The 26,975-nt window shown below is 35.3% G+C and overlaps 1 protein-coding gene across 2 annotated transcripts in view; it reads left to right on the top strand.

Annotated features, from left to right (window-relative positions):
• The window catches only part of KLHL1 (kelch like family member 1), a 537,560-nt gene that overhangs the window by 208,073 nt on the left and 302,512 nt on the right, over nt 1–26,975 (top strand). Inside the window, exons 2-3 of one of the 2 annotated variants that reach the window (XM_068984579.1) lie at nt 953–1,135; nt 17,882–18,018. In XM_068984579.1, the coding sequence (XP_068840680.1) occupies nt 953–1,135; nt 17,882–18,018 (320 nt within the window). The remainder of the gene's footprint in view (nt 1–952; nt 1,136–17,881; nt 18,019–26,975) is intronic. The other variant, XM_068984580.1, reaches the window with a different exon arrangement.

Here is a 26,975-nt window from a genome sequence, read left to right as displayed (position 1 = left end):
GTGATAGTTGGACTGTAAAGAAGGCTGAGTGCTGAAGAATTGATGCTTTTGAACTGTGGTGTTGGAGAAGACTCTTGAGAGTCCCTTGGACTGCAAGGAAATCCAACCAGTCCATCCTAAAGGAGATCAGTCCTGAGTGTTTATTTGTAGGATTGACGTTGAAGTTGAAACTCCAATACTTTGGCCACTTGATGCAAAGAGTTGACTCATTGGAAAAGACCCTGATCCTGGGAAAGATTGAGGGCAGGAGGAGAAGGGGATGACAGAGGATAAGATGGTTACATGGCATCACAGACTCAATGGACATGAGTTTGGGTAAACTCCTGGAGTCAGTGATGGACAGGAAGGCTTGGTGTGCTTGTGGTCCATGGGGTCGCAAAGAGTCAGACATGACTGAGCGACTGAACTGAGTTTTTTACATAATTATATATGTATGTTTTTGTTTAATCAGTTGGGTACAGAATATGAGTCAGCAATCTACTTTCAAATTTTTGTCAGTCTTTTTGCAAATGACATTATACAATTTCTCACAGTAAAAATCACCTACTTATATAAAACATTTACTAAAACCTCACAAGAATAGTTATTTAGAAACATATCATTAAATGGTCAAACTCAATGTCAAATTGATTAAATTAACATTTAAATAGTAATTCATTTTAGGGAGGTTATGTTTGTAATTTACCATTTCTCACTGTTTTCAAGTTTATTATCTCCTGATAAATACAGATAACCTATCTTTTAAATTTCTTTAAAGTAAGAAAAATTTGCAATTCATTTATTGCTTCCTAAAACAAATCATTTAAACCCAAATGTATTTTTCTGACAGATTAATAATAATGGACATAAGGAAAGAAGCTTAAATTTAAAACTAATCTTTGTATGTAGTTCTGAACGATTGGTGGCACTTTATAAATCCCATATTTTTGTGCTTTTTGTGTGTGGTTTGCAGACTGTCAGAAACTAGCCATTTGCTGACACCTCAAAGTGATATGGACTCTGGTAGCTCTGAAGAATTCTATCAGGCTGTGCACCATGCTGAGCAAACATTCAGAAAAATGGAAAGTTATTTGAAGCAACAGCAACTCTGTGATGTTATCCTGATTGTTGGGAACCGAAAAATACCTGCACATAGGTATAGTAATCTGCCTTTATCAGAAATATGAATTCGTATATTTATAATGATGGTCTGGTATATAGAGTTCAAAATACTCTACAAGTAGAGAGATAAGAATCCATGTTTTTAAGGATGTTTGTGTAATTTTCTTGGTGAGAGTTATAATGCCATGTTAAGTCACCTTTTTAAGAAGTAAAGCAAATGTAAATAGTTCAGAAATAACTCTTCCAATAAGGTTGAAAAATATCCCATTTTATTGATTCATTACTGAGTCATACTAATTGGGAATCAATTCTGACTTAGGAGTATGTACCTAAGCTCTGAAATGAGATACGCTTTTCTGTCAAAATTGAAAGAAAGTCAGGTTATTTTTGGTATACACTGTTTATTTCAACTAGGAAATTCAATGTGATATCACAGGAAATTCATAGTGATATCTTTATTTTAAATATATTAAAGGTTCCTTAATTTGTGATGTACTGATATTATTCTAAGGCCCAATATATTCAAACATTAATGCATTTTTAAATATTCCTTATTACTTATAAATAACAATTCTAAGTAACATGAACTAGATATCTGATTGTGTCCTATTGATATACTATTAGTTTATTTTAGAAATTTCATTACATTTGATATTGACTTTTTTCCTCAATTTTTCTATTTATTTTTTGAAATTTTTATGAGAAAACAATTTAAATTTAATTTTTGATACTGATTATTTTAAATAGTTGAATATATGGACAAATCGCTTTAGGCTACTTTGATGTATGCCATTTAATACCATTAATACTGATGAATAAATAGAAAACAATAAACTATAAAATAAATATTTACAATGTACCTCTCTTTCCCATATTTTTAAACTTATATTGCATTATCTAGATAATATATATGCACCTAAGTGCAAACTATTAAACTAATTCCAAAATATAAGGCTATATTTCTATTATGATAAGAATGTTAAATCATGGACATTGCATTTAAACCAATACACTAAAAATGCATAGGGAAAAACATTTGGCACTAAATAATTAATCTAGACCTAATCCATCAACTAACTATGACAGCAATTCTAATAATATAATAGTGATAGTCACTAAACTGTGTCCAATTCTTTGTGACCCCAAGGACTAACGCATGCCAGGCTCCTCTGTCCATGGATTTCTCCAGACAAAAATACTGGAGTGGATTGCCATTTCCTTCTCCAATAATACAATAGTCACACTTATTTTGCAAACAGTTTTATGAAATTGCATTATCATTACCAATAGAACAATTGTATTATCATTATTATTGAGACAGTGTTGCAATATGTGGGACAAATATGTAGATCATTCTGACCTATCATCTAAATAGCATCTAGATAAAAATTCTGTTAACAAGTGATTTTAATTTCATAATGTAGCTGTTTATTTTAATTACCCACTAGTTTTATATATATATATATATATATATATATATATATAATTTGTTCAAGAAGACAGCGGGAATCACCTCAAAAGTATGTTAACAGAATAAATTCTCATTAATTTTTTTGAAACAGAGTTTTATATAATTTTAATAATCTTATTTTATAGACTTTTATTGGTACTAATTTAGTATTTCTCATTTGAAGCAATTTTAACCAGTATATCAGGCAATCCCCCATATTAATTATATTCTATTGTTTTCCATATTACTCTTCTTATCTAGACTGTTAATATTATTTTCTAAATAATTTGGTAAATTATGCATTTATTTTATAACAAATATGACCAAAACATAAGTTTGTTTATTGGTTTAGATTTCTTTAAAATATATCTTAGCAATATATTATTTATATGATTAATATTTTAAACATTTAAATATTTTATGTATTTAGCAGATATGAAATTTGATATATTATTGTCAGTTATCTACATTTTTCTTAATATAAGAAAATTTTACCTTATTCACTAAATTTATTTAAATTAGGATTTATATTTTCTCACTCTATAGTTTAAAACTTTAGTACTATCCTTTCAGTGAGTAGATATCTAAGGTAAACATATATTAACAAATATGTGGGAAACTATTTATGGGAAGCTTGAAAAAGGCAAGCAGTGTTTTTAAGAATTGCAAGTAGATTGCACCTCCTTGTTTATACTTTTGCAAAAGAAAATGACTATTATGAATGCAAAATCAAATCTATGCTTAAAAAATAATAATCTTAGTAGTAGTAACAAATGAATGGATTTTTAAGTTATACTGTTATATTTTGATTAGCATAATTGAATATTGTCTTTGGACAAAATATATATAATATCTTAGTTATTAGCAGTGAATAATATGGGACTAGTAAGGTAAGTTCAAATCATGGAAAAACAAACAATTTGCATTAAGATCTATTCTGCCTGAAAAGACATTGCAAGTTAAATGTCATAGTCATTTATAAAGATCATGTGTGTTTTCTTTCATATTAATTGTCTTGTCATTTGAAACTTTCAAATCAATTCCCATTTAAGTTAACAGATTATGACCATTACTGACTTCCCATAAAATCTTTATCTAATGTGATGGCTATATTGCATATATATTTAACCTGATGTAAGTCACAACTATTTATTAATGAAAGACTGTGTATTTATAGGTATATTTAGATTATTGTTAGGCATATTTTTAAGTAGATTAGCTCTGAAAGGCTAACAGTATTTAAGATAACCATTAATATATTTTCAGAATTAAAAATAATAAAAATCTTGATTTTATCTGTGCTTTAGTTTCTCAAAGAAATTTTAAAATACAGACTTCTTTTATTTTATTTTTTTCCTTTTTTTTTATTAAATTTTAAAATCTTTAATTCTTACATGTGTTCCCAGACTTCTTTTAAATGGTCCAGATTAATTGGTTAACAACTACCAAAACAAAACATTTGAAGGTAAAACTCCAAATTCTAAATATAGGGATTTTTCTTAGGTAGGCTGCCTATAATTAAGGATGTCAGATACTGAAAATTAGACTGGCAAACCCTGTATGCGAGACAGCAAAAGAGACACAGATGTATAGAACAGTCTTTTGGACTCTGTGGGAGAGGGAGAGGGTGGGATGATTTAGGAGAATGGCATTGAAACATGGATAATATCATATATGAAATGAATAGCCAGTCCAGGTTCAATGCATGATACTGGATGCTTGGGGCTGGTGCACTGGGATGACCCAGAGGGATGATATGGGGAGGGAAGAGGGAGGGGGGTTCAGGATGGGGAACACGTGTATACCTGTGGAAGATACATGTCGATGTATGGCAAAACCAATACAATATTGTAAAGTAACCTCCAATTAAAATAAATAAATTTATATTAAAAAATAATTTAGACAGTCAAATTTTCAATAGTAAAAGAATTAAGGAGTTTTCATGGCTTATTCTCTCATGATATACAAGTATATAACGAAATACAGTTAAGATTTTGAAAGTTTTTTTTTTCTCCCTTTAGCCATCATTAAGAATAAGTGCCTTGGATACAAGTAAATGAGAAAATCTTAAATAGCTAACTTCCTGTGAGTTGAAAATAATGGCGCTTTTAATTTTATGTGCATAGAAAAAGGGTGGAAGAATCTAAAACACAGTCAACAATCTTTGTTCTTAGGAAGCAAGGCTCTTAGACATGATAAAGAAGGCACTGGAATTATTTTTAATGTATAAACATGTATATGCTTTAAACTTCTTAGTATTAACATTTCAAGATCAAATAAATTCTTAAGTGAAAAATAAAATCATACATGATAGAGAAGAAAGGATCTTGCTCTATAGACCAAAACATTGGGTATCTCAGGAAGCAACATATTCTATTTTCATTTTCCTGCAGGGGCTTCCCTGGTGGCTCAGATGGTAAAGAATCTGCCAAAATGTGGAAGACCCAGGTTCTGGGTTGGGAAGTTACCCTGGATAAAGGAGCTGCAACCCACTCCAGTATTCTTGCCTGTAGAAGTCCATGGACAGAGGAGCCTGACAGCTACAGTCCATGGGGTTGCAAAGAGTTGTGTAGGACACAACTGAGTGACTAGCACTTTGACAGTGTATTTATTTATTTCAAGAATATATTTATTACTCTAATATTCTTTATTGAGCACTAGTATTATGGAAATAGTTGAGGCTAAAAGGGGGAATTGCTATATTTAGAAACATTTAATTTCACAAGTAACTTAGACATTAATACTCAAGAGTAGGCAAACAGTAATGTTTATCTCTACTGATGGAAAGTTTGTTTATAGATATTCTTTGATGGGAGCAGAATAAATTATAATAGTTCTGTACAAACTTCAGAAGGAAAAAAAAAGAAAGATTCCAGTGCCTGCTGGCGTCAGTAACTCTAGGCAACTCCCATTGCACTAGACTCCAGAAGTGCTCCTGTGGACACAGTATGCCTATGAGGCCTGCTCAATCCAGACTGGGTTCCTTGAACCCAGGCTTCTGGTTGGCCCAACCAGGCCAACTCCAGAGATCTAGGCTTTTATCCTTCCCAGTGTTGGGCCATCCACTTGTGCCGCCAAGTTCCAGTGCCAGGCTTGCCCCTGTGGATCCAAAATTTAAGTTGGTTCCCATGGATACGGGCTTCCTGGGCTCAGGTGGTAAATAATTCTCCTGCAGTGCAGGAGACCTGAGTTTGATCCATGGGTTAGGAAGATCCCCTGGAAAAGTGAAAGGCCATGCACTCCAGTATTCTGGCCTGGAGAATTCCATGGACTCTATAGTTCATGGGGATGTGAAGAGTCGGATACCACTGAGAAACTCTCACTTTCACTTGCCCTTGGATCCAGGCTGTCTGCTGTCTCTGCAACAGAAACTTGCTTTGGCAGAACAAACCCTCAGACTGGCCCGAAAGTTTTCACCTTACAAGCAAACTCTGGTGGTTCCAAGTTCAAGGCTTACTCTATTGCCACGCCAGCCACAAGAATAATCCAATACTGCAATATGGTGGAGAATTAATCACTTTAATATATATGTTAGAAGACAAAAGGGTTCAAAATAACTACAGCTACAATAATTAGTTAATAAATACACAGTGTACACAGTGTAACAACAGGTGAATTGTGACATCAAAACAAAATATGGGGGGATGGGAAACTGGGAGTAAAAGGTCAGAGTACTCCTATGAGAATGACATTATCAGCATAAAATAGACTTATTTTTATAGAATATTTTATGAAAATTTAATGATAATCTTAAAGCAAAATTACAACAGATACACAAAAGTAAAAAAGAAAGGAATTAAAGCGCAACACTAGAAAATCATCAATCCCCAAGTAACAATAGCAAAAAAGGAAGGAAGAAACAAGGCATCAGTAAAATAGTCAGCAAACAATACAATGACATTATAAATCCTTCAGTTCAGTTCAGTTCAGTTGCTCAGTTGTGTCTGACTCTGCAAACCCATGAATCACAGCATGCCAGGCCTCCCTGTACATCACCAACTCCTGGAGTTCACTCAGACTCCTGTCCATCGTGTTGGTCATGCCATCCAGCCATCTCGTCCTCTGTCGTCCACTTCTCTTCCTGCCCCTAATCCCTCTCAGCATTAGAGTCTTTTCTAATGAGTCAACTCTTTGCATGAGGTGGCCAAAGTATTGGAGTTTCAGCTTTAGCATCATTCCTTCCAATGAATACCCAGGACTAATCTCCTTTAGAATGGACTGGTTGGATCTCCTTGCAGTCCAAGGGACTCTCAAGAGTCTTCCCCAACACCACAGTTCAAAAGCATCAATTCTTCAGCACTCAGCCTTCTTTACAGTCCAACTATCACATCCATACATGACCACTGGAAAAACCATAGCCTTGACTAGACGGACCGTTGTCAGCAAAGTAATATCTCTGCTTTTGAATATGCTATCTAGGTTGGTCATAACTTCCTTCCAAGGACTAAGCATCTTTTAATTTAATGGCTGCAAGTCACCATCTGCAGTGATTTTGGAGCCCAAAAAAATAAAGTCTGACACTGTTTCCACTGTTTCCCCATCTATTTCCCATGAAGTGATGGGACCAGAGGCCATTATCTTCATTTTCTGAATGTTGAGCTTTAAGCCAACTTTTTCACTCTCCACTTTCACTTTCATCAAGAGGCTTTTTAGCTCCTCTTCACTTTCTGCCATAAGGGTGGTGTCATCTGCATATCTGAGGTTGTTGATATTTCTCCCAGCAATCTTGATTCAAGTTTATGCTTCTTCCAGCCCAGCGTTTCTCATGATGTACTCTGCATAGAAGTTAAATAAGCAGGGTGACAATATACAGCCTTGACATACTCCTTTTCCTATTTGGAACCAATCTGTTGTTCCATGTCCAGTTCTAACTGTTGTTTCCTGACCTGCATATAGGTTTCTCAAGAGGCAGGTCAGGTGCTCTGATATTTCCATCTCTTTCAGAATTTTCCACACTTTATTGTGATCCACACAGTCAAAGGCTTTGGCATAGTCAATAAAGCAGAAATAGATGTTTTTCTGGAACTCTCTTGCTTTTTCCATGATCCAGTGGATGTTGGCAATTTGATCTTTGGTTCCTCTTTCTTTTCTAAAACCAGCTTGAACATCTGGAAATTCACAGGTCATGTATTGCTGGACTGTCTTGGAGAATTGTGAGAATTACTTTACTAGCATGTGAGATGAGTGCAATTGTGTGGTTGTCTGAGCATTCTTTGGCATTGCCTTTCTTTGGAATTGGAATGAAAACTGACCTTTTCCAGTCCTGTGGCCACTGCTGAGTTTTCCAAATTTGCTGGCATATAGAGCACAACACTTTCACAGCATCATCTTTCAGGATTTGAAACAGCTCAACCGGAATTCCATCACCTCCACTAGCTTTTTTCATAGTGGTGCTTTCTAAGGCCCACTTGACTTCACATTCCAGGATATCTGGCTCTAGGCGAGTGATCACACCATCGTGATTATCTTGGTTGTGAAGATCTTTTCTGTACAGTTCTTCTGTGTATTATTGGGACCTCTTCTTAATATCTTCTGCTTCTTTTGCTGCTGCTAAGTCACTTCAGTCGTGCCCGACTCTGTGTGACTCCATAGACTGCAGCCCACCAGGCTCCACTGTCCCTGGGATTCTCCAGGCAAGAACACTGAAGTGGGTTGCCGTATCCTTCGCCAATGCATGAAAGTGAAAAGTGAAAGTGAAGTTGCTCAGTCGTGCCCAACTCTTAGCAACCCCATGGGTTGCAGCCTACCAGGCTGGAAGGAACTGGCAACCCACTCCAGTGTTCTTGCCTGGAGAATCCCAGGGATGGAGGAGCCTGGTGGGCTGCCATCTATGGGGTCGCACAGAGTTGGACACGACTGAAGTGACTTAGCAGCAGGTTCCTCCATCCATGGGATTTTCCAGGCAAGAGTACTGGAGTGGGTTACCATTGCCTTCTCCATCTGCTTCTGTTAGGTCCGTACAAGTTCTGTCCTTTATCGAGCCCATCTTTGCATGAAATGTTCTCTTGGTATCTCTAATTTTCTTAAGGAGATCTCTAGTCTTCCTATTCTGTTGTTTTCCTCTATTTCTTTGCATTGATCGCTGAGGAAGGCTTTCTTATCTCTTCTTGCTATTCTTTGGAACTCTGCATTCAGATGCTTATCTCTTTCCTTTTCTCTTTTGCTTTTTTGCTTCTCTTCTTTTCACAGCTATTTGTAAGGCCTCCCCAGACAGCCATGTTGCTTTTTTGCATTTCTTTTCCATAGGGATGGTCTTGATCCCTGTCTCCTGTACAATGTCATGAACCTCAGTCCATAGTTCATCAGGTACTCTATCTATCAGATCTAGGCCCTTAAATCTATTTCTCACTTCCACTGTACAGTCATAAGGGATTTTATTTAGGTCATACCTGAATGGTCTTGTGGTTTTACCTACTTTCTTCAATTTATGTCTGTATTTGGCAATAAGGAGTAAATAATCTGAGCCACAGTCAGCTCCTGGTCTGATTTTTCCTGACTGTATAGAGCCTGTCCATCGTTGGCTGCAAAGAATATAATCAATCTGATTTCGGTGTTGACCATCTGGTGATGCCCATGTGTAGATTTCTCTTGTGTTGTTGGAAGAGGGTGTTTGCTATGACCAGTGTGTTCTCTTGGCAAAACTCTATTAGCCTTTGCCCTGCTTCATTTTGTACTCCAAGGCCAAATTTGCCTGTTACTCCAGGTGATACTCTACTTCCTACTTTTGCATTCCTATCCCCTATAATGAACAGGACATCTTTTTTGGGTGTTATCAGTAATTATTCTAAATATCATTGGATTCAACTCTTTAATACAAAGGCATAGAGTGGCTGAATGACTTAAAAACTGACTCAATTATATTCTGTCTACAAGAGACTCAGCTTTAAGAGAACACATAGTCTCAAAGTAAATGGATAGAAAAAGTTATTCCAAGCAAATGAAAATAAAAAGAGATCAAAGTAGCTATGTTTATTTCAGACAGAATAGACTTTAAGCCAAAAATCGTAACAAGAAACAAATATAGTCACTATATATTGATAGAAGTGTCAATTCATCAATAGAATATGACAATTATAAAAGTATTATTGTAATGCTTTCACAGTATATATATATACATATATATGTATCACATTCACACATTGTATAACAACAGTGGGCTTCATAGGTAGCTCAGCTGATAAAGAAACCACCTACAATGCAGGAGAATCTTGTTTTATTCCTTGGTTGGGAAGATTCCCTGCAGAAGGGATAGGCTACTCACTCCATTATTCTTGAGCTTGCCTGGTGGCTCAAATGGTAAAAAAAATCTGCCTCCAATGCGAGAGACCTGGATTCGATCCAGGGTAGGAAGATCTCCTGGAAGAGGGCATGGCAACCCACTAAAGTATTCTTGCCTGGAGAATTCCCATGGACAGAAGAGCCTGGTGGGGTGCAATCCATGTGGTCACAAAGAGGCGAACATGACTGAGAGACTAAGCACAGAACAGCACATATCAACAATATCTCAACAAAACTAAGCTAGGGGAGATAAGAGAAGCTGTAAAATTTTGTTTTTCTCCCGATTGTTTAGATATCATTTAAATATCCTCTTTATTCTTACTGTGAATATAGAGCAACCAGTGAAGCATCTTTCCTTGTATTAATTAAAACAGACATTTATCAAACATATTGTAGCATTGGTCTACCCTGCTGGTGATGCAAAAGAATTATAAAACATGCTCATTTTCCTTGTGAAGCTTCCAGCTATCTTGAAGAAGAAAGTATAACCCATAAGACAATGTACTGAAATATATGGCTCTGATTCCAAATACAAGAGACGATGAAAGAAATGAGTACTATATAAGAGTATTACAAAAGTTTTTTTTTAGGAGAAATTGAGATCAGCCTAATGAAAGAGAACAAATATGCTATTTTAGATAGAATAGTATGGAAAAAAGAGAAGTAAATAATTTGCAATTTTGAAAATTATGATTACCAGCTTAGCTAACTTGGAGCAATATAGAAAGTAAGCTACAACATTAAGGCAAATGTGATTATGATAAACCTTGATATCTGGTAGAGAGGTTTGCATTGGAATTATGTGTACAGTTAAAAGTTCACATAGGTTCTTGAATAGGGGAGTAACATAGTCAAATTAATGCTGTGTTTAGTCATTCGATCATGTCTGATTCTTTGATACCCCATGTGCTGTAGCCCACCAGGCTTCTCTGTCCCTGGGGATTTTCCAGGCAAAAAGACTGGAGTGGGTTGGCATGCCCTCCTCCAGAGGATCTTCCCACCCAGGGATCAAACACAGGACTCTCACATTGCAGGTGTATTCTTTACAAACTGAACCCCAGGGAACCCCAAGAATACTGATATGGATAGACTATCCCTTCACCAGAGGATCTTCCCCACCCAGGAATGGAACTGGGGTCTCCTGCATTTCAGGTGAATTGTTTACCAGCTGAGCTAATCAAATCAGTAATAATAATAGCTTCCCTGGAGGCTCTGATGGTTAAAAACCCGCCTGCAATGTGGCAGACCCAGATTTGATCCTTGCGTAGGGAAGATACCCTGGCAAAGGAAATGGCAATCCAATCCAGTATTCTTGCCTGGAAAATCCCATAGACAGAGGAGCCTGGTGGGCTACATGGAGTTGCAAAGAGTCAGACACTACTGAGAGACTAACACTTTCGCTTTCAATAACACTAGTTAACACTCACTCTATTGCTTATCTGCCAAATCCTATTTGAAGTGTATCTCATATACTAACCCACTTTGCCCTGAAAAGGAAGAAAATTATTTTTCCACTTTTTCTCTCATAGAATAGAAAATGGAGAAATTAAGAATTCACCCAAATTATGCACTTCATAGGTGGTGGAAATAAATTCAAAGCCAGGCTGTCTGGCTATAGAAGTAATGCTTTAATGACTACAATAGTCTGCTTAGCATAATTTACAAAGACAGTCTGAAAAATAGCACAGGTTTAGAAAATGTAGGAGAGTCTTCCCTTGTGACTCAGACAGTAAAGTGTCTGCTTGCAATGCAGGAGACCCGGGTTTGATCCCTGGGTTGGGAAGATACCCTGGAGAAGGAAGTGGCAACCCACTTCGGTACTCTTGCCTGGAAAAGCCCATGGACAGAGGAGCCTGGTAGGCTACAGTCCATGGGGTCGCAAAGAGTCAGACACAACGCTCTTTTAGAAAATGTACAAAAGATGGGCAGAGCAAAAACTAGCTACTGCCCCAGGAAGCTGTTATACTTAATCCAGGCATGAAATGAGGACCATGTAAACACTGAAAGAGAGATGAATTTAGAAATACTTTGAACAGTGTCATTAGTCAGGATCTTTGGATGCAGTGTAGAGACTGGAATTCAGGTATGCAAGGTTTATTTATAAAATATTTTAAGAAGAAGAGCAGGATAGGGTAGAAGAAGGAGAAAATCCAGGATGTAGTCTCAGCAGGTTCGTCGCTTCATCTTTAACTCCTAGTCATACCCTGAGGCAAAGGGACAGCCTTCATACCTTGGTTCTATTTATCATCATTGTTGGACCCACTCACAAGCTGAGAGTTGGGAAGGCTGCAGAATTTTGGAGATGAGGTGAGAGTAGCCAGAGCACATGGAGAGAGGGAGCCTCTGTTAGACCAAGTGCAATTGGTCTACACAGAAAGGGCAACTGGAAGCAGTTAGGTGTCAGTTTCACTGGTGCCGGAAACATAGGTGTACCTCATAAAAGGGGTCTGGGCACAGGAACCATACAGTCCAATTAAAGAGGGAAGGTGGATATTGTGTCATATTTATATAGACAACAATGCCAGAAGACATAAGTAATGACTTCATAATACTGTGAAAATTCAATATACTGGCAATACACCAAGTAGAATTAGGGAAGTAAAAATAAAAGAGCCCTCCCAATGAATACTCTGAAGTTTAGTTGAGAGCATACCAGAATGCTACTGGGATATCTAGTGAGCAGTTTCTACAGGCATTCTAGATAAGTTGCTAGATTAAAACCACAATAAATGTTATAATTAAGGACATGCTCACACATGGTTCTGAAACAGTGAGTGTTAAGGCCAAAATTTAGACACACACACACAAACACACACACACACACAAACACACACACACAAACCTGGAGGCAGTGAAAGGGTCAAGAAGTAAGAGTAAGAAAAGTCAAAGAATTTGAGGAAAACCAGGCTGAGGAAGTCTGCACTGCCTTAGCTAAAATGGGATTTAGAGAAGGCGTAGGAAGTCCACAGTGTCAAACTCCAAAATAACCTGGAATAGGACTTAGACAGGTTTAATAGCTTTGTAAGGAAATAAATTTATAGTGACCTCAATAAGAGACTTTTCCAGAGTGACTGCAAGCATTCACTTATTTATGCAGTTTTTGATTCTGCTTCTCTTGCATTAATAGAAGCTATATACTCACCTATGAAGATATTACTCTCTGTTATGCATTGCACTCCTCTTTTAACATCTAATTCAAATTTTATGTGCCACTAAATCTAAATGCAGTAAAAACTTTTCTGTACTTCTCTTACTGAGTTGGCAGTATTTTGTATTTTATAGCTGATGGAGAAGATCTCATATCATTATTTAAGATAAATTCTGTAGGTTTTGTAATGTTTTCCTCTACATGAATGTTGCCTGGTTGCAAATAAAGCCCTTATATACTCAAACTGGTTAACTGGCTAACTTTATGTCAGTATATTTCTTATGCTCCAGAAAAAGAAATGTACATATATATATATATATATCTGTGGCTTATGGTAATTTACTTTGGTTTTCAGTTATATTTAGTTCTTTTGATAAAACTGATTAATACTGATTTATCTAATCAGTGTATAACAAATATTTAAAGCTATCTGTACCTCAATTATTTTGTCACCTTTGGGAATATAAAGAGTTGACATGTTTAAGTACTAACTGTCCATTAAGAAAAATGATAACTTTAATTATATCTAACATGTTACCAATTAGGCTATTAATATTAATAGTTAAAATCATGAATCACATGCCTAAATTCATGAAGTATGCACTAAGGCTTTTTCCCAGTTGAAAAAAGTCATAAACTTATGAATCATAAACACTATAGATCATATAGTTATACTGATACCACTACTTTCAATCCTATTTAAACAGAAAAGCTTCAGAAATAATTCAGACAACTGATTAAAACATACATCTTAACTACAATTCAGGTATCAATTTTTTTTTAACAATTCTCTATTCATAACATATTGTCAAATATTTTACTCATTCATCTTAAAATATATTCCTACTTAGGATTTTAAAATATACAAAAATCTTAACAATCATTAAAACAATAATAAATCATCAGAAAATTGAAATAGCTGCATGTTTTTAAAGCTATCAAAAAGTTGTGGCAAACAATAAAAATTAAAAATAACTAAAAACTAAAGTAATATTCTCTTCTTAGCTTCTACTTTTATTTTAATGGTGTGAGTTGACCATAATGTCCATTTTACAAGTAACACTTAATGATACATGGGAGAAAGCCTGGAGAATGTAAATCTACAGTCAAGAGCAAAATCAGTCAACTCAACCTGGAAACAAGGCCATTAAAGCAAGTATGAAAGATAATTTAAAATATCTATACTGCTGCTGCTGCTAGGTCACTTCAGTCGTTCCGACTCTGTGTGACCCCATAGACGGCAACACACCAGGCTCCCTTGTCCCTGGAATTCTCCAGGCAAGAACACTGGAGTTGGTTGCCATTTCCTTCTCCAATGCATGAAAGTGAAAAGTGAAAGTGAAGTTGCTCAGTCATGTCTAACTCTTCGTGACCTCATGGACTGTAGCCCAACAGGCACCTCCGCCCATTTGATTTTTCAAGCAAGAGTACTGGAGTGGGTTGCCTTGCCTTCTCTGAAAATATCTATTGAAAAAGATGAATATGATAAATAATGTAAGTTGATACTAACAAATTTGGAAAAAATATTGACTCACTAGAAGTCTTCTGCAATAAAACACAAAGCAACAGAAAAATTGAGTGTAAACTGAGCTCACTCAACAACATGTAAGGTACTCTCAATTATCAGAACATACATAGAATTAAAGTCCAAAAAAGAGTTAGAAGACTAATTGGGGGAAAAAATGAGGTACAATTAACAGATAATTTTCTAAATTTGATGAAAAAGATCCATCCACCTCTCCAGGAAGCACAGAAAATGGTAAGAAGAATAACAAAGTAACCACATCTATATAACTTAAGCCATAATAGGCCAACTCTAAATCTTAAAATAAACTGAAGAAAACTAAAACAATTAGAGATAAAGGACATAGTAAAACAGGGAAACAATTATAAGAATGAAAAATAATTTCTATTAGAAACAATAGAGTCTTGATTATAATAGAATATTAGTTTTCTAGCTCAAATTTTTTTTTCTCTCAATCTAGAATTCTATATCAAGTGAAATAACTTTATATTTTCAATGCAGCTAAATTAAGATATTTTTATATAAGTGAAAACTGACAGAATTTATTATCATTAGACACTCTTTACAAGAAATACTAAAGAAGTTTCTTTCACTTGAAGGGTATTGATATCCTTCAGTATCTTTATCTTTCTTTAGAACAAAATTGAGTCATTTTTACTTTCACACATATATTCTTTAGGCTTCCTTGATAGGTCAGTTAGTAAAGAATCCACCTACAGTGCAGGAGACCCCAATTTGATTTTGGCATTGGGAAGATCAACTGGAGAAGGGATAGGCTACCCATCCCAGTATTCTTGGGCTTCCCTCATGGCTCAGCTGATAAAGAACCCACCTGCAATGCAGGAGACCTGGGTTCGATCCCTGGGTTGGGAAGATTCTCTGGAGAAGGGAAAGGCTACCTACCCCAGTATTTTGCCTTGGTGAATTCCACGAATGGTACAGTCCATAGGGTCACAAAGAGTCGGACACAACTGAGTGACTTTCACTTTCACTTTCATATATTGTTTAAAATGATTCTTGACTGAGCAAGAAGAAAGTAAGGAGTTGGACTAAGAAAAATTATGCTGTTGCAAGGTTCTTGCAATGATCATGAAACATTAGGTTGGTACAAAAGGAAATGCAGGGAATGCTAAATCAGTATAACTAGGCTTAAATACATCTTTATCAATCAAAATAAGAACCATTACAATCAACACATTTTTGCCAATGAGAGATGTTTGTTTATTCCTGTAGGGTAAAAATCCATGCTTCAGGATTCCACAAACTCTTGCAAAGTATTTTATGCACCCTGCTGGTTTGGAAGCATTTTACCTGCAAAAAGCTGTCCAGATGCTTGCAGAAATGGTAGTTGATTGGTGAGAGAGGTCAGATGAATATGGCTGATGAAGCAAAACTTCATAGCTCAATTTCTTCAACTTTAAAGCTTGATTGTGTGACATGCGGTCAGGCATTGTTTTGGAGTTGAATCAGGCCCTTTCTGTTAACCAATGCCAACTGTAGGCATTACAGTTTTCAGTGCATCTCATCAATTTTCTGAGCATACTTGTCAGATGTAATACTTTCACTAGGATTCATAAAACTGTAGTGGATCAGACCAGCAGCAAACAGTGACCATGACATTTTTTTTTTTTTTGGTGCAAGTTTGACTTTTGGAAATGCTTTGGAGCTTCTTTTTGGTTTAACCAGGGAATTCCAAGTGGCTCAAATGGTAAAGAGTCTGCCTGTAGTGCAGGAGAACTGAGTTCAATCCCTGGGTAGGGAAGACTCCCTGAGAAGGGAATGACTCCCCACACCAGTGTTCTTGCCTGGAGAATTCAATGGACAGAGAAGCTTGGCAAGCTTCAATCTATGGGATTGCAAAGATTAGGACTTAAGTGAACAGCAAAAACTTTCACTCAGTCCAATTGCTGAGCTGGTTGTCATAATATAATTAACTTTTCAACTCCTGTCACAATCCAATCAAGAAATGATTCATTTTTATTGCAGAGAATAAGAGAAGACAACATTTTGAAACAAAGATTTTTTTTTTTTTTTAATTTGGGATAAACTCATAAGGCACCTTCAGAGGGTGATGTGAGTTGAAAAGTTAATTATATTATGACAGTAAGCTCAGCAATTGGGCTGAGGGAAAAGTGTTATGGGAAATAGATGGGGAATCAGTGGAAACAGTGTCAGACTTTATTTTTGGGGGCTCCAAAATCACTGCAGATGGTAATTTCAGCCATGAAATTAAAAGACGCTTACTCTTATGAAGGAAAGTTATGACCAACATAGATAGCATATTCAAAAACAGAGCCATTACTTTGCCAACAAAATAATGTCTAGTCTAGTCAAGGCTATGGTTTTTCCAGTGGTCATGTATGGATGAGAGAGTTGGACTGTGAGGAAAGCTGAGTGCCGAAGAATTGATGCTTTTGAACTGTGGTGTTGGAAAAGACTATTGAGAGTCCCTTGGACTGCAAGGAGATCCAACTAGTCCATTCTAAAGGAGATCAGTCTTGGGTGTTCATTGGAAGGACTGATGCTAAAGCTGAAACTCCAGTACTTTGGCCACTTCATGCAAAGAGTTGACTCACTGGAAAAGACTCTGATGCTGGGAGGGATTTAGGGGCAGGAGGAGAAGGGGGCAACAGAGGATGAGATGGCTGGATGGCATCATTGACTCGATGGACATGAGTTTGGGTGAACTCCAGGAGTTGGTGACGGACAGGGAGGCCTGGCGTGCTGCAATTCTTGGGGTTGCAAAGAGTAGAAATTCAATGCATTTTAATTAAAAGTCCATTTAATTTATTTGAAGAGATTGCATTAAATTTATATGAAGAATAAAACTCCACTAATAGTTAAATGAAAGGAAAAATAAAAGGGGAGGATTTGTTTCACTGCTTATAAATACTATTTAGAATCATAGCTTTTTTTTCTATAATGTATTGTATTAGCACAAGGACAGGAAAATAAGGGGAAAAAAGTCAGCGACAGATCACAATACATTCAGGACTCGAATTTGAAATATAGTTGGCACCATTAATTCACCGGGACAAATGAAATTCTTTAGTAATTTCATGGAACATGGACAAGTATATAGAGAAAAATAAAATTGGAATCCTATCCGAAAGGATGAATGACTTAAATTTGAAAGAAAAAAATATGGAAGAAAATGTAAGACAATACTCTGTGACCAAAGGTTGGAGCAGAATTTTCTAAATCAGTTTTTTAAAGTACACTTCATAAGGCAATAAATAGACAGATGCATACATATGTATATATACATAATGGATGGATGATAGGCAGATGGATGGATGGATGGATAGACAGATAGTGTCCTTCATTGCATTCTTGTTGACACATTCATGGCCTAAATAAGATCCTGTGACTCTTTCAGGCTTGTTCTGAGCTCAGTCTCTGACTATTTTGCTGCCATGTTTACAAGTGATGTTTGTGAAGCCAAGCAAGAGGAGATCAAGATGGAAGGCATAGACCCCAATGCTCTCTGGGACCTTGTCCAGTTTGCATATACAGGTACAGTAAAAGGATTAGAATTTTATGTTAATATCTTTTGAATTTTAGAATTTTAATATATGTTTTAAAACTAAAAAAGAAAAACTGCTGAGCTTGTATCAGTCTTGTTTTTTCAGTTGAGACACAAACAGAGAAAAATCAGACCACATTTTTCTTTGTCAACAAAATCACCAATGTAAATTATATATAAATTCTCTACTCCCTTCCACAGATAATTTAAACTGGTTTATAATAATAGTCAATGGAATGAGTTTGGAAGACAGGAGAGATTATTAATTATTAAATATGAGTTTGTTTATGTTCAAACAGAGCATTAGGAAGAAAAGCTATAATTTCTTTCTTTTAGGAAATGATGGGTTCAAATAATTATTTTATCCTTGTAACATGTTTATTTCAGTATTAAAACCTTCACAGACAATTTAATGTGGACTTGACAAACTTAGCTTAAAAAGGAAAATGAAGACACTTAGAATTGTGAAAATGGCTAATTTTTAAGCATTTTTTTCTTTTTTTCTGACCTATTATATGTTTTTGTTGGCTTTTGCACCATATTATATTTAGCACAAATAATTTAGCAAATAACTGTTACATGCTACTCAATGTACAAGTATTAGCTGTGCCTCTGGGGAATAAACTAATGAATAAACCATATCTTTGCCCTACAGAAGCTCACAGTCCAAGTGGAGTCAAAAAGTTAGACAAGGGATAAATATGATAGAATTTCAAATGTTAAGAGGAAATTAGAGGGCATAAAACCTGCTATTTAGAGCATTATTATGACTCACATTTGTTTAAAACATTTTAATAACTTTCAAGGTTAGTAAGAGAAGGAGACAGATTATACTAAAATCTTGTGATAGAAGCAAAGGCAAATAGTATGGATTGGTGTAATATTTTTAGAAGTAACAGGTAGTTCATTTTGCCCTAACTCTTGATCATAGTGTGAAATGAAGAAAGAAAGAGAAGTTCGAGCCTGATTACCAAAGCAGCAAGACCCTAATTTAAGGAGCTGTGTTTTTGCAGTACTTCTGGTTACAGGGAAATGAGAAATGGCGTTGTGAAGATCAGACTTTCCTGGTGGCTCATTGGCAAAAAATTCACCAGCAATACAAACTTGATCTCTGGGTCAGGAAAATCCCCAGAGAAGAAAATGGCAACCCATTCCAGTAATCTTACCCGGGAAATCCCATGGACAGAAGAGCCTGGCAGGCTACAGTCCATGGTGCTACAAAAGAGTCACACACGATTTAGTGAATAAACCACTACATTATGAAGATTAGCCACTAGAACCAGATGCTATGGAACTAGTAAGAATCTGTTCTCTTGGAGAATTTAGCTTCTCACAAAGAGAAGTTTACTACATTAATGTTATACTTACTCAGTAAAAGAAACCACTTTGGAAAGAAAAATACACATGTTCCAGGTACTTGAATCTCAAGGCAGCAATGTGATGGAAAGACTTAAACATTTTCCAGCCTCAGTAACTTTTAAATTACATTTTGTCACAGGAAATATTGCAATGGACAAAGTTAATCAGGTAAGCACATCTGTTTTCAAGGCTGTTGCAACAGGGGAGTGAGATAAGAATTCAGACTTAATTTTGCTGAAACAAAGGGTTAGGGGAGTATTTTTAAGTTCTGGGGTAAAAGAGAACACAGGCCTTTGCTTATTGACTTTACCTAGAGGAAAAGTAAACTTTCTCCTCTTTGTAACAGAAGGTAGTTTCACAACTTGAAGCAAGGTGCCCACTCAAATTCTGCTCTTTCCATTTCGAAAAATAGAGATATACAAGTGCTATTTCCCTTGATGTTGGATTTTCAAAGAGATGGCTTTCAGGTCCTTGAGAAAAATCTTCCTGTTGTATAACTGGCAAGAAGCCAGCTTATTTTTTTCTTTTTAATAATTTGCATCTCAAAGAGGTAGAGGAAGATTTATAATTACAAGTTTTCTAAAGCAAATGCTCCAGGAAAAGGGAGATCAAAGTCCTCGAGTCAAGAAGTAGCCTGTCTAAATTTTAGTAAAGCTGAGGGGACTTTAAGACCATCTTTTTTGATTTCAAATTGCAAGCAGTTTGATATAATGATATAAAATATTGCTGACTTTCCAAACAAGAGATAAATAACATAATCACACTACTGTTTCCTAGAAAGAGAAGAATCATGAAGCTAGCATTTTAGGAATCCTTCTACAAACACAAAGACATAGATCCAACACTTAGAGCCTCCATGGCTCTTGGCAGCCTTGCATTCCTCGAGTGAAAAACTAGGTCAAAAGACACTTATCATTGTGCAACAGAAAGTTGGAAGGTGTTTCAAAGCTTCCTGCTGAATGACCCAGATTTGGCACTGCTTTGTAGAGGGCAGACCAGATACAAAGCTGCCTTTTGGTTACCTCTGCCACTCTGGCCTTTGCTCATATTAATATATTCATACCTACCTCATGGTTGTTAAATTTCAAGTTGTTATAGAAATGTGCTAGATGAGCTAATAATTTGCATCATAATATTGCACAATATTGGGAGTTAGTCATAATAGAAAGTGTGTACCTTTTTTAAAAATATATATATACAATGTAGGAAATTATAACAACAGTAGAGATCAAGTAAATAATGATACAGAAAAGAAAGACTGAGAGGTATCTCTGTGTGTGTCTATTTAACTAGTCAACTAGCTGATCTCTAAGGCTTTCGTTTGTAGAAGGCTAAAAATGAACACATCTCAAAAAAGGAGAAATAATGAATGAGCAGTGAGATCCTTAAAGGGTCATCCAATTGGTAATATTTTCTTGAATTCTAAAGTTTGGGCAGCCTCAGAAAAACTAAGGAGGTTCAACTGTCTCAAGAATTGACAGTTAATTATTAGCTGTCTAGTTCTGCATCTAGTAGAGATGGGCAAGAGTACCTTAAAATGATTTAAACAGATAAAATTTCCTTGAGGTCTGGAGAGTCTTTAAGATTTGAAAGAACTGTATATAGCTATTTTTATAATCTCATTAAAAATTTATGAGTGAATAGGTAAACTTCCTTGGAAGAATTAACTGAGATAAGCTTCAACGATTATAGAGTTCAATAATTTTTGACTTGAACAAAGAGGAAGCATTCTTTAAAGAATTCTTGTGGTAAAATTTGTAAGAAGTAGAAGACGTTCTCTCTATTTACCTTTCTTTTTTCCTACTCCATCAAATTAGAGTGAGAAGGAATGGGATCAGGAGTGTGGTAGTGTTTCATTAAGAACCAAAGCAAATATTTAGAGATTTTTCTTTTTCTCCTAGTGATTAGAAAGAGTGACCTGGATAAATAAATAAGTGAATGCTGGATAATAGCTCAAATGAAATTAGAATTTTATTCTAAAGGGAAAATATATAATAATATAAAGGTTAATACTAGCAATATGTAAGATAGAATAAAAAAGCCAATAAGTCTTTGTGTTGACACTAAAGAAAATGCTGTTGAAAATATGAAAGGTAAAGATATAAATTATAAAAATAACAACTAATTATTATAGTATCAAAACTAGCTACTTAAAATAAAATTCACAATAAGGTTATTTTTTTTAACATCTATAATATTCAGGAATAAAAAAGAAATGAAATTAATATCAGTGTTAGAAATAATTGTATACCTAACAAGAGACTTCCTGTTGCCTTTCTAAATTCTTGATTAACTTTGATTTCTTCTTTTTAAAACTTTCTATTGAATTTTATTTATTTTTTAAAATTAGGAAATATGAGTGTGATCTTAATCATTTATGCAGAACAAAAGACTATTTAGTAACTGTGTACGTTATAAATGCCCTTTAAGCAGTGTCTTAAATTTAAAGTTTGAATATTTAATTAAATCCAGAGAGTATGTAATTCTGCAAGCTAATAATATATGTTTTTCAAAATCAACTGATACCTTGGTTAAAAATATTTGAGCACTTATTGTCTGAAGATGGTCACATTAGGGACTACAAAATGAAACATAAGTTGAAACACTAAAATGATATAAACCTTTAAACAAGTTTGGTAATTGATACATTTATTGGAGTGAAGCAGCTCTTTACTTTTGTTCTTGAAACTGGTAAGATCTATGTGTCACCATTCGCTTACTGGCATTGTCAGTTGTATAGCATCAAATGAATGTATAAAAAATTTTTTTAAAACATGTTCCCTCATGTAATGGAGCTTTTATTCTATACTTGTACTCATCTAAAAAAGAGATATGGGGCATTACTTGTTTAATCTACAGTAAAGCCTATGGTTTGGGAAAATGAAGTCAAGGCTGTTCTGAAACTATTGTATAGAATGTCTTTCAAAGGATGATATCAGAGAACAAAACATATGTTTTTATTTTATCATTATCGTACTTTCAAATTCCTTAGAAACTTAGATATCTGTAGAACTGTAGAAATTCTTTCTTGAGCGTTATGAATTTCACTAATTTTTCTATAGCTAAGAATGTGATACAAAGCAGAGGCAACAGAACAAATTTTTTGAGGATTACATATTTGCTATCTTAAGCATTGACAAAATCATCATAACATAGATCAGAAATTTGTTGGTTTCCTTTAAATTAATATTAAGGGATGCATGCATGCATCATAAATCACCTTAGTTATGTCCAACTCTGCCAACCCATGGACTGAACCCTGTTAGACTCATCTGTCCAAGGAATTTTCCATGTAAAAATATTGGAATGAGTTGCCATGCCCTCCTCCAAGGGATCTTCCTGATCCAGGGATCAGAACACAAGTCTCTTATGTCTCATGCATTAGCAGGAGATTTCTTCACCACTAGCATCACTTGTGAAGCCCAATATTAAGGGATAGCTTTTTTAATTTTTTTTTCAATTTTTTATAGACTCTGAATTTATTACTGCAGCCAAGTTAGTGAGCTAAAGTAACTTGATAAAATCCATAGTCAGCTGTTGAATCTACTGCTAGAGTAAAATGTCAAAGCACAAATTGAGTAGTATTATGCCTACTGAACAATATCCTTTAGTAGAGTGCTAGTTAATTAGTGACTATCTTGCCCTCACAGTAATTTAGGTAGCTTAAATCCACTCCCAGGTAACTAGACAATGGCTCACTGCAGGCTTGAGTCATACTTCCTCCCAAACTAGTGGTGGTTCCCTTCAGGAACCTGTGATTCCTGACAGCTTCAGCACATGAATGCCTGACAGTTCTTGCCTTGTGAATGAACTGAATGCCTCTGAATTTTTACTATAAGGCCCACTATGTGTCGTGCCCTATGATGAGTTCTGGAAGACAATATACTGATTTATACACATTCTCTACTTTTTAAGGGTCTTTCCAATTTTGAGTTTCAAATAGCTAATTTTCACTATAAACATACTTTTCAATATACACAGCCTAGTGTTTCCTCATTAGAGAACGGTGTAAAGCGAATTTTGAAGGTTACTATACTGATTGTGTGAATATCAATTTTAGCCAGAAATAGATGATCACATTGTGAATATGAAAGAGGAAGTTTAATATATTTGAAAAGGATGCTTTGGGATTCACTGTAGTTTAAAGTTGCCATCAGACTGATAGAAATATGCTTCCTGTTTATCCTGACATACTTGAACATATACTGTGTTCATTGATGCATAAGAAAATAAATTTTCAACAAATATAGGTGATTGGATTGCAGGGTTACTAACAAAGTATCAGGTCCTGTAGAGAACTGATAAGGACAAGGTTTAAATAAAGGCAACTGTCCATCTAGTAGTGATATTAAAAAGAAGGGCAGAAAATTAAACTGCCAAATGGCAAAATTTTAATCATATTGAAGAGTTAACTTCCTTAAAAGACAACAAAAAAGGTTTGTGTGCCATTGAAGTTAATTAAAGCCTTAGTACATGCTAAGGAATGGTAAGATAGTTTCTGCTTAGTACCAAACATTTGAATAAAACACCATGAATGGTATGAAAATATACATACACAGAAGCTAACAAGCTTAATGTTCTGCCTTCATATTAAAAGATATACATCAATATACACAGCCCGGGCTAAATATTCTAAATCCCCTTCAGAATTTTTATGGTAAAATTATTGTCTTATTTTTATTATGGGTTTAATTCAAGTGGTATGAATATGCAATATTATTTTTAAACTTATGGGTTTTGCTAGATGAGAAAATTATCTTCTCATTTTAAGAAATTGAGCCTTAAAAGACTGGTTTTATATATTGCTATTACCAATTAATTAAAAATATTGAGAATAATTATCATAGGATATTGAAATAACCTATAGAAATCAGTAAGAAAAAAGTAAAAATAGCAAAATAGATCAGTTGTGTATTGCCATCATACTCCTACCTTTCCACTATGTTACCAGGAAATTTTGTATGCATGTGTGTGTGTATGTGTGCACATCTGTGCATTCATGCAACACTAAATAATATAAAATTAATTGGGGGAACACTATTGTGTCAAATAGATAATTTAAAATGATGTATAGTTTATATATATTGTGTAATTTTGGTTGCTATTATTGAAATACACTTTTGCTTTATGCTATGGGATTCCATAAATAGACTAAAAATGAAAAGGCAATATGAAATTCAATATTTACCAGCTAGACAGGAAAGGTTTTGTCTCTTCTGCAGTGTAACTCACATTTAATTTCTGAGTTTCCAAATAGGGGAAATCTCTCACGTCTCATCTTGTAATCAGCTTTAATTTTCTTTAAAAAAAATCTGCTTTGATTTTTACTGTTGTTTTCAGTCTTATAATTCTCTACATTTTCCTCTGCTTTGGATATTGGGAAGGTATGAACTGAATCATAAGCCACTATGCCAACTGGGCAGTGTCCATGCTATGTATTTTTATACCATTAACATTATATTTGGTTAAATTTTCTCAGAATTATTTTACCTTCACTCTGATCCCCAAATATTTGTACCCTTGATTCTGTTGTATTTGAAGGGCAGTGGCTCCATATAGTGTAATATGTTGAATTTAATGTCAGAAATAACTGAGCTTGTCTTTACCTAGGACCATTTCAACCAAGATTCATCATGATGTGGGCAATCCAATGTTCATTAGATTGTTGGGCATTTATTCTAATTAGCACCGCCTATTGCTTACTCCCCCTTAAAAATTTAGATTATAGCCTTTGGTCTCCCCCATTGTACAGTTAAAGATATTAGTCAAATTTCTTAACTTCCTAGAGTCTTAAAATAACTCAACTATAAGAAGGGGAAAATGATGATGTCTGAGAGGATTCTTTTAAGAAATAAATAAACTAATATAATAAAATAAGTTTAACATAACACAGCATATTGCAAGCACTCAATAATGATGACTGTACATGATGTTTTTCAAATGTTTTATATTTTTTTTCAAATCTTTGTTGTAATCTGCCATTAAAAAATGAATATAAAGGCTGAGAACTGGGGAAATAATAATCATTTTTTAACAAACATTCAGAACTTTTGAATCCAATTTATTATATGCTTCAGTATAGAATATGATTTATATTTAATATGCATGATTTTATGTACATTTTTAGTGCTACATGTTTTATTACACCCACTAACTTGCAATTTTGCTATATTATATATTTGAGGTGTGTTTATATTATGTATTACATTTATTATCTTATCTTATCTGATCCACACCGTAACATTCTGAGATGGATAATTAATCAAATTTTACTGTCAGATTCAGAAATATAAACACAATAACCCAGAGGTCATCAAAACAGCACAGAGGTAAAGCCACAATCTAGTCTCCAATGACAGTTCATAGTTGTTTTTTTTTTTTTTTTTTTTGAGTTCAGTTCAGTTCAGTCACTCAGTCATGTCTGACACTCCCTGATCCCATGAATCACAACACGCCAGGCCTCCCTGTCCATCACCATCTCCTGGAGTTCACTCAGACCCACGTCCATCGAGTCCATGATGCCATCCAGCCATCTCATCCTCTGTCATCACCTTCTCCTCCTGCCCCCAATCCCTCCAAGCATCAGAGTCTTTTCCAATGAGTCAACTCCTTGCATGAGGTGGCCAAAGTAGTGGAGCTTCAGCTTTAGCATCAATCCTTCCAAAGATATCCCAGGGCTGATCTCCTTCAGAATGGACTGGTTGGATCTCCTTGCATCCAAGGGACTCTCAAGAGTCTTCTCCAACACCACAGTTCAAAAGCATCAATTCTTCGGTGCTCAGCCTTCTTCAAAGTCCAACTCTCACATCCATACATGACCATAGGAAAAACCATAGCCTTGACTAGAATGACCTTAGTTGGCAAACTAATGCCTCTGCTTTTGAATACACTATCTAGGTTGCTCATAACTTTTCTTCCAAGGAGTAAGCATCTTTTAATTTCATGGCTGCAGTCAACATCTGCAGTGATTTTGGAGCCCAAAAAAATAAAGTCTGACACTGTGTCTACTGTTTCCCCATCTATTTCCCATGAAGTGATGGGACCAGATGTCATTATCTTCGTTTTCTGAATGTTGAGCTTTAAGCCAACTTTTTCACTCTCCTCTTTGACGTTCATCAAGACGCTTTTTAGCTCCTCTTCACTTTCTGCCAAAAGGATGGTGTCATCTGCATATCTGAGGTTGTTGATATTTCTCCCGGCAATCTTGATTCCAGCTTGTGTTTCTTCCAGTCCAGTGTTTCTCATGATGTACTCTGCATATAAGTTAAATAAGCAGGGTGAAAATATACAGCCTTGACGTACTCCTTTTCCTATTTGGAACCAGTCTGTTGTTCCATGTCCAGTTCTAACTGTTGCTTCCTGACCTGCATACAGATTTCTCAAGAGGCACATCAGGTGGTCTGGTATTCCCATCTCTTTCCAAATTTTCCACAGTTGATTGTGATCCACAGAGTCAAAGGCTTTGGCATAGTCAATAAAGCAGAAATAGATGTTTTTCTGAAACTCTCTTGCTTTTTCCATGATCCAGCGGATGTTGGCAATTTGATCTCTGGTTCCTCTGCTTTTTCTAAAACCAGCTTGAACATCA

Source organism: Capricornis sumatraensis, chromosome 12 (assembly GCF_032405125.1).
Source record: "Capricornis sumatraensis isolate serow.1 chromosome 12, serow.2, whole genome shotgun sequence".
In the NCBI taxonomy this organism is placed as follows: Eukaryota; Metazoa; Chordata; class Mammalia; order Artiodactyla; family Bovidae; genus Capricornis; species Capricornis sumatraensis.
The sequence above is the reverse complement of the archived record's forward strand: the minus strand, read 5'-3'. Positions and strand labels throughout refer to the sequence as shown.